This window comes from Cheilinus undulatus, linkage group 4 (genome assembly GCF_018320785.1).
Source record: "Cheilinus undulatus linkage group 4, ASM1832078v1, whole genome shotgun sequence".
Classification (NCBI taxonomy): Eukaryota; Metazoa; Chordata; class Actinopteri; order Labriformes; family Labridae; genus Cheilinus; species Cheilinus undulatus.
Window position 1 is genome coordinate 38,389,966 of NC_054868.1, and position 15,029 is coordinate 38,404,994.

Below are 15,029 nucleotides of genomic sequence, written 5' to 3' on the forward strand. Positions count from 1 at the left end.
AGCAGAGCCATGAGCGGAATCCTCAACTTTGGGGTATTATTACCTTTGTAAACTTTTAGTCAGCATCTTAAATCGTCACAACTTCCTAATGCCCATCCATCCATTTTCTATACCACTTATCCCATTTGGGGTTGTGGGGGGGCTGGAGCCTATCCCAGCTGTCATTGGGCAAGAGGTGGGGTACACCCTGGACTGATCGCCAGTCAACTGCAGGGCTGACGTATAGAGACAAACAACCAGGCACACTCCCATTCACAACTATGGCCAATTTAGAGTCACCAATTAACCTGACAAACATGTCGTTAGTGGTGGGAGGAAGCAGGAGCATCCGGAGAGAACTCATGTGTGCACGGGGAGAGCATGCAAACTCCGCACAGAAAGTTCCTGACCGGGAAGCAAACCAGTAACCTTCTTGCTGTGAGGCAACAGTGCTAACCCCTGCGCCGCCGCGCACCCTAGCCCCACTATAAGAAAGGAAATAAACGAGCAGGAAATATTCCTACCTGTGGACATCCAGCTGACATGGATGGTGATGCTGTTTGTGTGTGTGATAAGAGATAGCAGGAGGGAGAGAGAGTGAGAGAGCGAGGATGTGACTAGATCTGACTTCAACCTCAGTATGTAAGACATTTTTAAACAGACTCCACAGATTTTTGTCACAGTCCAGACTTCACTCATACAGTATGAACACTCATGTCACGTACCAACACTGGGCCATAAAGTGTGGGCACATAAATCGTGCATGACGGTCAGGTGTTGGTCAAGTGACTCAGTCGCACAGTGTGAGCTGATATTCTGCCACAAAAGTTACAGTCGGCTTGAAACTGCAGAGTGTATGCCCAGCATTGAAACTTAGGAATTTTCAAGTAGGACCTGAAAAGCACCTGTATTAACTCTGATTTAAATGTTGAAAGAAGACTACTGCACTAGTTTTCTCTCGATAGCCAAAAAAACAAATTATTCATAACTGCTGGTTAAAAAGTGGCAACAATTACACCATAGTTTAGAAAGATGTCAGCTTAATGTGTTCCCCAAATATGAGAGAAAAACCATTTCCAGCAGAATCAGGTATTACATGACCAGCTGGGTTTAAGTCTGAGGCCTTATTGTCTTACCTGTTTTTCTGGGGCATGTCACCCTCATCCTCTGGGTGTGTAGGTTTATAGGAATGAACTCCAGAGATTTCTGGGCTTTGCAGCAGCTCGGCTTAAATGAACGACCTGAAAAATAACAGAGACACAGGTATACGTGTTATTGCAGCTGAATGCAGTTTAGTTTTATGAAGGTTCAAAGACAAAACCTCTGAAAGCCCCCTGTTTCTGCTGCAGACATGACTCTCTTTATTATTTTGTTTACTTGCTTATTAAGAGGCACCACAACAGTTTAGCAATCATTAGATAATAAATTGGATTGATGTTCGAACGTTGTATTTGACTGAACAAAGAAAAGAAACCCCTGGAGCAACTGCATGACTTCAGATCAATTTACTGAGATCCATTTAGTGGCAAAAGGGAATAGAAGCAAATTAAAATCTGTTTAGATTAAAAAGTTATAGAGGCAGCTGCAGTGCAGATTCAATTATGCACACCGAGGTTGTGGTAGTTTTCACAATTCAGCTGCTACCATGTTCAAATAAAAAGTGGAAGAGAACTTATTGGAACATAAGGGTGTTTTTAGACTTCTTCAGCGGGTGGATGCTTAATTATGAAGCACAGCAAAACTTCTTCAGTCACAAACTATACAACGGGTTTAGAGGCAATGAATAAAGTATTAAACATAACACGGTCTCCATTTACCACACCTCAACATACCTCTGCTAGAGAATGTATCAATTAGGCATCAACAAGCATCTTGATTTTCTTTCATCTGCTTATGACTTTCTCTAATGTGCGGTATAATCCTTTAAGCGCAGGGTTTTATGCCCTCTGCAGCTGCTACTTCCTTCCAAATGTCCAATTAAAAAATTCTGCCGAATGATTCTTTGTTTGTGGCTTACGGTAAAGCTAAAAATCACAGTCTGACACTCCTTGTTGGGAGCTAAAGTCTTAAATATGTAAATAAGGTGGATGAGGCTCTCTGAGATGAGGCTAAGCTCTCAGGAACAATCACAACAGAGGCAAATAAGAGGAATTATAATGTCTGCCAGAAGAGTTAATACACTTGAATTAAGTTATACAAAGCAGGTGCAGAAGACCAAGAAAGAGAGACAAAACTGTCACATCACAAAGTTTCATGATCTAGTTTAGTGCTTAATTAAATCATAATTTGATACAATAAAAGCCTGAATATTCTGTTGTATCATCAAACACGTAGGAATTGTCCCAATGGAAGCAATGCATTTCTCTGTAGAGGTACCGCTGAATTTAAGAAATAATCTGAATAATAATGTTACAATTTTAAGATTGGGATTCTGTAAATATGTGTAAAACTTATAACTAGGAGGACATTTTCAAATTTAAAATGTCAGCTTAAAAGACACAGGATAAAGCTGTAAACAATGTATAGATAAATGCAGTCTGTGGTGCTTCTACCAATCCTTTTAAAGCATCACCGTGGTAATCAGCAATATTAATGACATTTTCATTTATGATTTGAACCCACAGAACCCACAACCACTAGTCCTATAAGAACATTTCTGAGGAATTTCAACCACTCAAGCCAATTTAACAGAAAATGTTAAAATGTGGACCTCAGCTGGAACATAATAAAACAAAAAGACAAGACGAAACAAACATTTATAAAGCACATCAGAAGAGCAGCCCTGAGAGGATGTGCATGCACACAGTTTATTTGACATTTCCCATGATAATGTTGCAATATCCTAAGAACAAGAAAACATTATCATGGTAAAACCAGCTGTGTTATCCCAGGATAACTAGATAAAAGTGAAGGTATTGAGAAAACAACCAAAATGTAGAGAAAAACAATGCATACATCGATGACTCTTTGCCACATTTTTACCACCAGGCTAACCTTTATGACCCACTGAAAACAACTCCGCGACTCACTTTTAGGTCCAGACCCACCTTTTGAAAACCACAGCTTTAAACTATAGGAAGTGATTTTGTTTACCCCAAGGACAGAAATTAATGAAAGACTTACAACTATCACGAGGAAGTCGGTTACATTCATTAATATTTGAGCAGAGAAAATAATGATATTCTAAATGATACATTACCATAAGACATCAATATTCATGTAAGATAAGAGGTATTGATTAAATATGCATGGTTTTAATTGTTCCATGAAGCAATAATACTACATGACATAAGTGACAGTTAAATGATTTAAAAGCTGGGGTTGAACACTACACATATTTTCCTGGATGTTCATCAAAGACATTCTAAACCTATATTTTTTTTAATCCAAAAGCAAAAACACAGAATTTCTATTTGCAAATATTATAACTAAAAGATTGTAAGGCCGTTTTTGAATCCCTGGTGATTACATATCACATTAAACTGTAAATGGAGTCACGACGTGGTAAAGAAGAGGAGAGGGTGTTTGTGCAAAAGATTACATTGCTTGTGAAACGCAACAAAATTAAGTGAGCATTCATGCCTCACAGCTGTTCCATAAAGCAATGGTTCTCAACTGGTGGGTTTGGACCCAAAAGTAGGTCGCTGTGCTGTTTTCAGCAGGTCCCAAATGTGTGCCTGGGAAAAATGAGCCTATGACGTATGCTCTTAGTAGACATACATCCATATATTTAATTTAACGTTGTACTCCTGATAACGATTACATTTTTTATGTTTACTCAGGATCTTGATGTGTTTGTCTCCATTTCTCTAAATAATTTCTGTTTTTCTCATGACAACTTAATGTCTTGATATCCTTAGAAAAAATAAATAGATGTCCCCAACACGAACAGGAGTATTCACTAGAGATCAAATATTATTATAGCGGTATTGTGGTGAAAACAGTGTCACAGTGATGTCTTGGATGTGTGACATTTTCAAGGGAAAGTAATGTAGTATTTCTGGTGGAGCAGAGTGAAAGGAAGTGGTAACTACAGGTACTATCAGCCCTTGCTTACCCATCATCCTTTGTTCTCCACTTGGCTTGGTCTAACAATGTGTAAAGTGGATACTATGAGTGGTGAGGGAGAATCAAGAGACAAAGTTTTTGAGATTGCTGAAGCTCCAGTGACTTAAATCTGAAGTGTGGAAGCATTTTGGTTTCCCGGTGTCAAGAAATTTTGCCTCCACAAGCCAACCATGCAGAGCGATGGGTGGCAACAAGCCAGCATTTCACCTTTAATAGGTTTTCACTAAATTTACCACCACCCCTGGTGCTCTAAAGAAATCGAACCCCCTCTAGATAAGACTATGAAGCAATGACCCAAACACATTTGCTAGATCTAAGAATACTACTCCTAATCTCTAAATGAGCTGCCTGAATCTGATGCCACATCCTGCTAATGTGTTCTATGCACCCTGCAAAACCTGGAATCTCTGCTTTCTGAAATGAAGTGTCTTATCAATCTATTTGTTTCTAAATAACTAACTAACCATGCTATGATACTATAGAAAGTCTTCCCTTCCACAATTAGGAGGGAAATGGTATGAAACTGGTACAGATCAGAGGACTCTTTCTCCTTGGGAATCAGGACTCCCACTGTTCTAAACCACACCCTATCCTTAGTTTGGGAGAAATCTAAGGACGTCAGGCACGCTTCTATAAACCTAGTAGAGGACTCTGTTTGGCCCCGGTCTGAAGAAGCCTTTGCGTGCCTGAATCTCCTTCATCCTTGGTGGAAGAAGGTGCAGGCAGTCCATACTAAACTCAGTCATCCTGCCCGTATTAAACTCTATCTCTCCTAGCGGTAGCATGTCAGGCTTAACTCCCTCTTCTTCCCTGGATCTGAGTGAATCCTTTATAAATGCCTCTCTAATTCCTGTTCTGAATCATCTAACAAACCAAATATACACTGTATTGCCAAAAGTATTCACTCACCCATCCAAATAATTGAAATCAGGTGTTCCGATCACTTCCATTGTGACAGGTGTATAAAATCAAGCACCTAGGCAGCAGGCTGTTTCTATAAACATTTGTCAAAGAATGGGTCACTCAGTGAACTCCAGCGTGGTACTGTGATAGGATGCCACCTGTGCAACAAGTCCAGTTGTGAAATTTCCTCGCTCCTAAATATTCCACAGTCAACTGTCAGTGGTATTATAACAAAGTGGAAGGGACTGGGAATGACAGCAACTCAGCCACGAAGTGGTAGGCCATGTAAAATGACAGAGTGGGGTCGGTGGATGCTGAGGCGCATAGTGCGCAGAGGTCGCCAACTTTCTGCAGAGTCAATCGCTATGGACCTCCAAACTTCACGTGACCTTCAGCTCAAGAACAGTGCGTAGAGAGCTTCACGGGATGGGTTTCCATGGCCAAGCAGCTGCATCCAAGACATACATCACCAAGTGCAATGCAAAATGTCGAATGCAGTGGCGTAAAGCCCGCCACCACTGGACTCTAGAGCAGTGGAGACGCGTTCTCCGGAGTGAAGAATCGTGCTTCTCCATCTGGCAATCTGATGGATGAGTCTGGGTTTGGTGGTTGCCAGGAGAATGGTACCTGTCCGACTGCACTGTGCCAAGTGTAAAGTTTGGTGGAGGGGGGATTATGTTGTGGGGTTGTTTTTCAGGAGCTGGGCTTGGCCCCTTAGTTCCAGTGAAAGGAACTCTGAATGCTTCAGCATACCAAGAGATTTTGGACAATTCCATGCTCCCAACTTTTTGGGAACAGTTTTGGGATGGCCCCTTCCTGTTCCAACATGACTGTGCACCAGTGCACCAGTGCACCAGTCCTGACCTCAACCCGACAGAACACCTCTTGGATGAATTAGAGTGGAGATTGAGAGCTAGGCCTTCTCGTCCAACATCAGTATGTGACCTCACAAATGCGCTTCTGGAAGAATGGTCAAAAATTCCCATAAACACACTCCTAAACCTTGTGGAAAGCCTTCCCAGAAGAGTTGAAGCTGCAAAGGATGGACCCACGTCATATTAAACCCTATGGATGTCACTTAAATTCATATGCGAGTCAAGGCAGGTGAGCAAATACTTTTGGCAATATAGTGTATGTACTACTCAAAGCCTCAGAGCAAAAATGTGAGAAATGAGTACAACTCTGTTACCTGACACATATTTTCAATGCCATTTGGCAGGTCTCCCAATTATGAAAACTAATCCAGCGCACCCCCATTACTGTACATAATGCTGAAACCACTAACCCACTCAAGCTGAAATGTGTTACCTCAGAAATGGAAAACACTTTGGACTCAGCAGCAGCTGACGTGATGCAGCTTATTATTTTCTAGCACTGGAATCAATCATGTCTGCTTCCTAAGAAGGGTACTGATTTGCTGCTACTTATCACAGTGTAAATGTAAACAGATGCCTTTCCAACACGTTGAATATGCCATCCATGTAAATAGAGTGAAGAGTAAAGACATGAGCTCTGCATGGAGACATGTGCAGTCAACAGCAGTAAGGGCAGAATTATGAAGGCAGTGCCTTCTCTTTTACTGAAAGTGAGTGAAAACCACAGTGTGCATTAAAGTGCACTTAGATGCAAGAGGAACATTAAGACATTTAGATATTCTCAGAATACTGAGTATGCACATCTCATGTCAACTAGATTTTTTTTCTTAAGGCAGAGACACGCTAAGTGTGAAAGGTCCCATGGGTCAGGGGATGTTATCTTTTTGGAGTCTAGCCATTCTACCTGCATAATAATGCAGTACACAAAGCTGACAGTGACGAGGATGAAGCTTCCCCTTAACACATGCAGGACACAGGGGTGAATCGTAGTTTTAATCAGTCACAGCTCATTCTCACAAGGTGGTTCATTTAAACACGACTTCCTTCTCACTCATCCCTGCTGGACCAGTGCTACACACTCAACGCTAATGCTGCCACTGGACAATTTCAGCCTTCACCATCTTGACATCCGCCTGTCTAACCTGTGCTTGCATACCAGTGAAGATTTTGGATTGATTCAACCACATGCTGATTGGCTGACCCATGAAGCCTTTCTGCATTACTTTTTGTAGCACCTAATTCAATATTCGACAGTCATACTGAGCATCTTAAGTGGGCATTTTAGCATTCAAACATTTTCAAATTACTTTTAGAAACAAAGCATAGCTGAGACAGAAGTGGTATGTGGTTAGTTTTCAGGTATTTGGCCCTGAAAGAGAGTCTTAGCCAAATAGATGCTTGGATGTTTTTCGCCAAAATGTCAAGACAGTCTTGTATTAATTAAAATTTTTCCCCTAAAAAGAATCAGTCTGCACTTTTGAAGCAACTTTCTTGTTTTCAGACCACAAAACATACATTTTTAATTCTCTATATTTTTGAGGGTTTTTGTGCCTTTATCTAGAGAGGGACAGTAGATAGGGTGGGACGAGAGGCATGCAGGGAAGATTTGAACCCAGGATGCCTGCGTGCACAGGGGATGCCACCTAACCACTAAGCCATCTGCGACCTAAAACATGCTATTTTTAACCTGATGTCTAATTCATCCTTTCACACACATTTCCTCACTATTATGATGCCATGCAAGGCCACTAACCAGCTAAAACACAGGCTCTGACTTCATTTCAGAGCTTAGAAATGAGTATCTTGCTCACTTTTGGCACAGAAAAAATAAGGGCTGGGGTTCAGACTCACTCTGCTTTTGAGCCATCCCCGTTTTAAAAATATCAAATGTTCAAAACCATTACAAAAGTTTAGATTCCATCCTTTCACAGAGCAGGAAGATAGATGTTAACTTCACCAAAGCCAGTCATGCCTCATTTCCTCATCAATGGACAAATGGGGCTGTGGCTCACAGGTGCATCTTGAGAAAGTGTTGGTGTGCCATAGGAATCTGCACAATCATGCATAATTACTTCAACTATACAAGAGCTAAAGATACTGTAACACATGGTACAGATATTACTCCTGTATGAATACAAATAAAATGTGCCCGGACATTTGGGCAGTTTCTTAGTTCATCTCAAAAAATTGAAACCCACTGCCCTAGCACAACAACATGACTCAGACTGACAACATGCTACAACTAGATAAGTTATTTTTAAAGATTTATGTTTGGATAATGTTGGAAACGTGGAGAGAGAAAGGGTTGAAAATGACATGCAGAAAAGGAGCTACAGGCCAGACTCATACCTAGCCCTAGCCTACCAAGCATCTACTCTGTTTGTCCTTCTCTCTTCCAGTAGTCACGTTGGCACATGCCAGCAGAAGTTAAACATTCTGTGTCATTACGTGCGCATTGTTAGCTTGTTGAGCCAGTGAGATTACAGGGAGGACAGTGGGCCACTGTGGAATTATCCCCCATTATGATGGATTTTTGGATGAAAGGGACAGGAACAGCATCACGGTGAAACAGAAGTTTAAAAGCTCCGTTTGCTTTCATTGAATCAGCTGTTCAGCTGTTCCAATTACGCGCTGTTATTACGCACAGCGTTTGAGCGATTCTGTCTGCCTCTGCTCAGCTTGTTGTCAGATTGTAAGCATGTTAAAGAGATGTAAAGATTTTCCTGTCTGTTAGCGGTGTTCTCCGGCTGCAGAGATACAGATTATGGGTTGTAAATTATGCTGTACATTGGCATTACAGTCTGCACATTTCAATGCAGATGTGTGGTTGTTATCTGTCGTTTTTACAACCGCAGAGTGGAACGAGTGGCTAAAGGGTTTTACTATCTAGTAACGCAAAAGTACTCTAATGCGCTAGTTTTAGAAGTAGGTAATGCAGTAACGTAACAAATGACTTTTCTCAGTATGTAACGCAGTAATCTAATAAGTTAGTTTCAAAAGTAACACTACCCAACACTGTTCAGTTCCGGGACATTTATGTCTGCAGTACTCATTACAGCCACATGTGGGAGCTCCTCCCAGTAACACTCATCCTCTCTGCCATAATAAAACACAAAACAAGAGTCTACCAGACACTGGATGGCAAAAGAGCTAAAGTCACAGCCAAGGGGCTGAGCATGCAATGAAAGCCTATATGAAAAAATTAAAGTGGCTAGCTTAACAAGCTACCAATAGCCCTCAGCTCAACCAAACAGCCGAGAACAGCACAGAAGGCTTCTTGATCAGCAATAAAAAACAGAAAACAAAGTTGTTGGGTCACGATGGCTTGTACTTTCTACAAAGTGGATCACCAGAAAAAAAGCTTTAGTAAACACTGGCTGAGACTAACCGCTAGGCCGCCAGAGCCCCAAAACAACTTATTTTTAATCATACAAACTCATTTGATAATAAATACAGGAACCTGAATTGAAGCAAACAGCCTTATAACTAAGTTAGCTTGTTCTTAGCCCCCAAAGATTAGTTTTGTTTAATGATTTTAAATCATTTGGTCATTTTTGTAATATGTAGTTGTAGTTTTTTAATGTGGTAACTGCATTTTTGAGAGCGAGGAGCACTTCTTTTTGTTCCCCTATTCTTTTTGTTAAAATTGTTAAAATAATGTCATTTTCTGAGCATTTGTAATAGATTATTGTGTAATTAAAATTTTGACAAATGAAAACCAACTGCAAAAGTTACGTTTTTGTAACATACAGTACTTGTAAATTCAAGTAAGCCAAAGAGTTTTACAGGCATGTAAGATTTCACAGAGAATCCCATAGGAATGAACTAAGTTATGGTTTATTCACCACCATACACAAACATAAGTTCATGAAAATGTACAGATCCTTATCCTTTTTTTTTTTAAAGATATTTCAGATATTGATGTCCATAGTAGCACATACATAGTGTGGTTAATATAACCTCTCCTTCATGATGTTGGTGTAAATTTCTTTTCCCAGTAGGATTAAAAGAGGCCTCTATCTCCTGGAATCATGATCTACTTCCAAAGGCTAACAGTCAAGTCCATAACTAGGCTGTCATCCCGGCTCTGTGGACTCACACTGTCAACCTTGGAGCTCTTGGGAGTGGGCTAATCGAGCCAGTGACCGTTGTGGGTTAGATGAATTAGTCGTATCAGATCTCCATCTGTTTGTCCAGGTGGGCTGGCCATGTGACGGCGAGGCTGAATGCCAGCAGCGCTGACCAACATCTGCCCGTGTCTTCCTTTAATCTTTGCTGTCGTTTCTTTGTTCTGAGCCACTTTTCTGAACTCTTTTACATGATGAGAATCTATTCAACACTTTTATAAAATCAGCCTGGGTGTTAAAAGGGACGCTGTTGAGAACAAATGAAAGCAACCATCCAGTTCATATGCTCTATATATTTGCATATGATGTTGAAGAGGTGAGCTCTGTCTGAAGGTGCTTTTAAAATCCAATCTATGCCGCTAACATTGAGGCCATTATTTTCAAGGCTTTTCTTTTATGGTGCTATTTCAATGTTAGCTACAGAAGCAAGAAAAATGGAGAAAGTGTGTGTACTCCACAGCTGAGCATCTTACCTGGAGGCAGCAGACTGCAGAGACTGAGGTGCTAATACAGATATTAAAGAGAGAAAGTAAGATATGAGCCTTAATCTACAATGCGCAGCTCTGGGCCTTAAGCTGCAGTTATCCCATAAGAGCACTTTAAGAGTGACTGACAGTTTTGTGCAGAGAAGTGCCGGCAGTGTTGGAGGTCCAACAAACAGCACCCTGACGGGATTATGTCTGCGCCTTTAATAAACAATGAAAGCAGGGATGATTAATTTATGAATGGAATACAGTTATTAGACAATCTGAAGCGTTCGCTTAGGTCAGCTCATCATTAAAAATGGATAAAATGAGGGTGCTGAACCTGAACACAGGGACTCTGCCTCCATCTCCCAGCAGACTGCTTCACTTATTCTTCTCTCTCTGCTGTCTGCAGCCTCTCCAACTTTCTGCTTTTATTCCCTTTTATACAAAAAACAGTGCCAAGCAGAAAAATGAGAAAACCCATGTCTATCGCACAAAAATGCGAACAAGCAGTGACTCTTCTGTGCCAAGAAATCACTTTGACTCAGGACTGACCTTAAATTATTTACGCATTAGAGGCAGACACTAATTAATTTTAAAGTATGAATAATCCTGTTTAAGGACAGAAATCCTCAGAGCCTTATGAAAACAGCAAACAAGCATTTGGAAACATCATTAAAATGCAGACAATACAAATGCCACACTGAAGGAACATTATGGTTTTATTTTAATTCACAGTGTTTTTCTTTTAAGATTTAAGACTTGGGATTGCAATTATATGTACCATGAAGCAATGTGAACAACCTTCAAAGAAATCCTGAAGCCTTTAGTCAAATCTGAGGCTCATTTAAAGCAAACTATACATCAGTTTTTATTAAAACTACATGACACCAAGCCAAGTCAAAACTGTTGTTTCTGTTGTATTATTTACACACATTAACCCACCAAAAACCTTTTGAGTAAGTTGTTGCTGCAGCTAAGCTGAAACAAAGGGAACTGCAGATAGCTGAATGGCATAAACGCTGATGCAGCGGCTGGGGCAAGGATGGGCTTGGGCTGAGCAAAGAGTTGTAGAGGACTTTGATGAGTGTGTAAATCTACCTATGAGCAGTCCTCAGATGGAGTGGAACTGTATTCAACACAGAATCATATCATGCAGAAAGCATGGATGGTGAGGGCATCACCTCACTTCCCCAAAGCTGGGAGTAGGCTAATCAGCAGCAGTGTGGAAAAGTGATCAATGACAGGAGGACTGTACTGAACTATCCACAGTGGATGCTTTTGTCTTTCATCTGGACACCTGCGAAGAAGCTATGATGGTCGGATTTTACTTGGGGGGGGTTACAGTTGAGATCATCAGTTTATGAAGACTAATATGGGACAACTGCAGCAAGACTCAGTTTTCATTTGCAATGCATTTTAAGGTGGTGTCTAGTTAAAAGGCACTGGTTAGTGGCTGTAGTGAAGTGTTAAGTTATGATAGCAGCTAATGTGCTAACTTAGAGCTAATGTAGCTAATGCGAAGCTAAGAGCTGTTTTTATGTGTTTAGCAGTTCACAATTTTCATTATTTTTCAAACTTACACAGAGGCAAATAAAAAGAATGTCTCAAGGACAAGGACAAAAAAAGTAAAAATATGCATTGTAGTCTATAACACAAGCCGTTCGTCCATTGCTGGATGGGTCGGCAACAAAAAAAAAAAAAGAAAAAAGACTATACATTCAGAGTATACCTATTTCTGCAGGCACCACTACACCACTGCTTCAGGGGGGTCTGTTTTTGCTACATGGAGTTTTGCAGATTTGCTAACTACCACAGCCTGCAACTAATTTGCTATAGGTAACTGTAAAGATCTTCTGTAGTTGCTTGTTGTCTTAAAAAAGATGTTTTGGAATGTAACCAGCACTCTACAAGGTTTTTTTCACTTAACAGCATACCACTATTTTCTTTTAATGTAGGATTATAACCTTATGAAGTAGAAAAGCTGTTAAAAAGCATGTTCATCACTAGTATTCTTGCATGTTATGCATTGTTATTGACTAACTGTGAATGAATGTGGGCACATTTTCATTCAGATCAGGTTGTGTGTAGGGTGTGATGATGGCAGCTACTCTTGCAGTCATCACAGCACACATCCCATCATTGTAGAATGGTATACAGGGCTCAGCCAATGTCTCAGAATATTACAAGGCATCTTATACAGCAGATTATATCGCATGTGTCAAAGGTTGTTTGGTCTGAGTAATTATCTTCTCATTTCCCATCTCTCCTGTCTTTGCTCGCCCACCACTCTTCACTCTCAAACCACCTCCACACTGTCTCGTTTTGTCTCTACTCTCCATTAAAAAAAAAACATATCAATAATTAATTTGCAGCAGCTTGCCCACCCAGCTTGTTTAGCAGTGTTTGTCATGTTGTTCAGTTAATGCAGGTTTTAATAAGGGTGGTGAGTTTGGCATGAGCTCCTCTATGCATTGTAGCATCTGGACCACACAAGAGACTTGTCAGGGGCCATAATGACCAACGTCACATCATCCACCCCCTCGCCCTCGCAGTGCAAAGGCTTAACACCATCATTTCTTATCAGCTGAGGCAAGCAAAAAGCAGCTGAAACACATCTCTCATTATGGGGATGAGAGTAAATCAGAGAACGATCAATCCATAATGGTACTTTGGCATGCTGAAACATTGATAAGAAGAGGGGAGTGTTTGATCAGTCCTCCGGCGCTTTAAAACTTCTTGCTGTTCCACTTTAGATTCTCATTAGTAATAATTTAATGAGTTTAAGTGAGGACAGAGGCGGATAATTAAAGTACAGCTAACATCTGTTGTTTTGCAATAACATAAGTGTTTGTCTTTAAAGTTTAATGCTGTATGAGGACATTTCTGTACTTCCACATGACATTTATCCATGTGTTTAGATGTCGAAGCTGCTTTTGAGTAATGAAACTGAGGCAAACTAATATATCAACAATATCTTTCTTAATAAGTACAAATATCAATGCAATTATGCAGCATGATCAAATGCCCCATGTTTTCTCATCAGCAGTGGAGTAAAAACACTGTAATTACAATCTGTGTTCACTCCAGACCTAACTGACTGGATTAATTGTATTATGTAAAACATTTGTGGAAAGTGTACAAAAAATGTTACATATTTACATACAAAGTAGAGCGCAGAAAGAAGATGCAACACTCACATTTGCTTTTCACACGGCAGAGATCTCTATCAGTTTTTATGAGCATTGCAAACATTTACTTCTACATAACACTAAAGCTTTCATGGGCTCACACATTTCAGTCGCCCCTGATGAAACCTAGGTTTCTATGGAAACTGCTTGACAGGAAGTAGACAAATGAAACAGTCCTTTCAGAGAACTTGCCATCAACACAAATCACCCAGAATCCATCCTTCAACCAAGAGATGATTTCTCTTTTTCCGGACCTAACCTTACAGGTGGGGAGATGTGGCAGTGTGGTGTTATCAGACCACGTCTGTTGAGATAAGAGAAATGATACACCTCACTCCCTTAACCCCTCCCAACAGTGACTCTATAGGAGCCTCGAGTTACACAAGAGTCTTCTTTCAGAAATTTTACAGAGAAAGAAATGATAACTTTACTTCTAACAGAGAAAAGTTGGTTACAGAATGCAGCATGCAGTAAAATCTGCAAACTTGAACCAGGTTCTCTACCTCCACTGTTTCACTGTAAAATAGGAAGCAGTGATGACGATGTTCACCCAAAAACACTGGTTAATACATAATTTTTCTATAAAGATGTGATCATTTAAAGACATTTGCAATAAATTTTCATGAACTAAGAACTGGCTAAACAACACTGCTGATCACAGAGGCCAACTTTAATCCTAACAACCATTAATCATTAATCTCAAACCAATTTTCCTTCATAAATAAAGGGCCCCACAGCCTAATAATGCTTAATAGCTTATATCAAGATATTCTACTGAGCTCATTCACTGCTTCACTCTCAGTCTCACCTGTAACACCTCTGCTCCCCTGTCACACACCAGCCTCTGCTGCTCTGTCCCCTCTTCCTCCTCCTCATCATGTAGCTGTATATTCACCAGTGTCAGACCGTCTCCTATAGGGACTGCGGTCTGCCACTTGATTGAATATTTTTTAAATTTGGCGTTCATCTACAGTTCCAGTTGATCGTTTTGGTGTGTAAGTTTGTTTGCTCCGGATATGTTCACTTTCAAGAAGGAGCTGAGTGTGGATGGGAGAGGGGGTAAACAGACCTTTAGGAGATGTGATCGGACCTGTCCACGTCAATATAATGTACCACTATGGAGCCGGTACATAACAGAAATAAATAAATGAATAAATCATACTGGCCCAAAAGTACGTCGACCCACCGGGAAAATGCCAGGTATGCCAGATAGTGAGTCTATCCCTGCTTGCAGAGTTGTCTGAGTGTCTCCATTGTAAACAATCCAGCATGGCTAAGTGGGCAGATCTCGGCCAGCGAGTGGTACGAGATATTTAAGACTCTACGAACTCCTGGTAACTCAGTTCACATCGAGAGTAAGAGAAAATAACTTCAGTCTTATCTGTTATCATCTGAATGCTGAATCTACCATTCAAAAGT

The 15,029-nt window shown here is 40.5% G+C and overlaps 1 protein-coding gene across 7 annotated transcripts in view; it reads right to left on the reverse strand.

Moving 5' to 3' along the window:
* The window catches only part of inpp4b (inositol polyphosphate-4-phosphatase type II B), a 257,684-nt gene that overhangs the window by 71,532 nt on the left and 171,123 nt on the right, over positions 1-15,029 (reverse strand). For all 7 annotated transcript variants that reach the window (XM_041784758.1, XM_041784757.1, XM_041784759.1 and 4 more), the window contains one exon: positions 1,116-1,220. In XM_041784758.1, the coding sequence (XP_041640692.1) occupies positions 1,116-1,220 (105 nt within the window). The remainder of the gene's footprint in view (positions 1-1,115; positions 1,221-15,029) is intronic.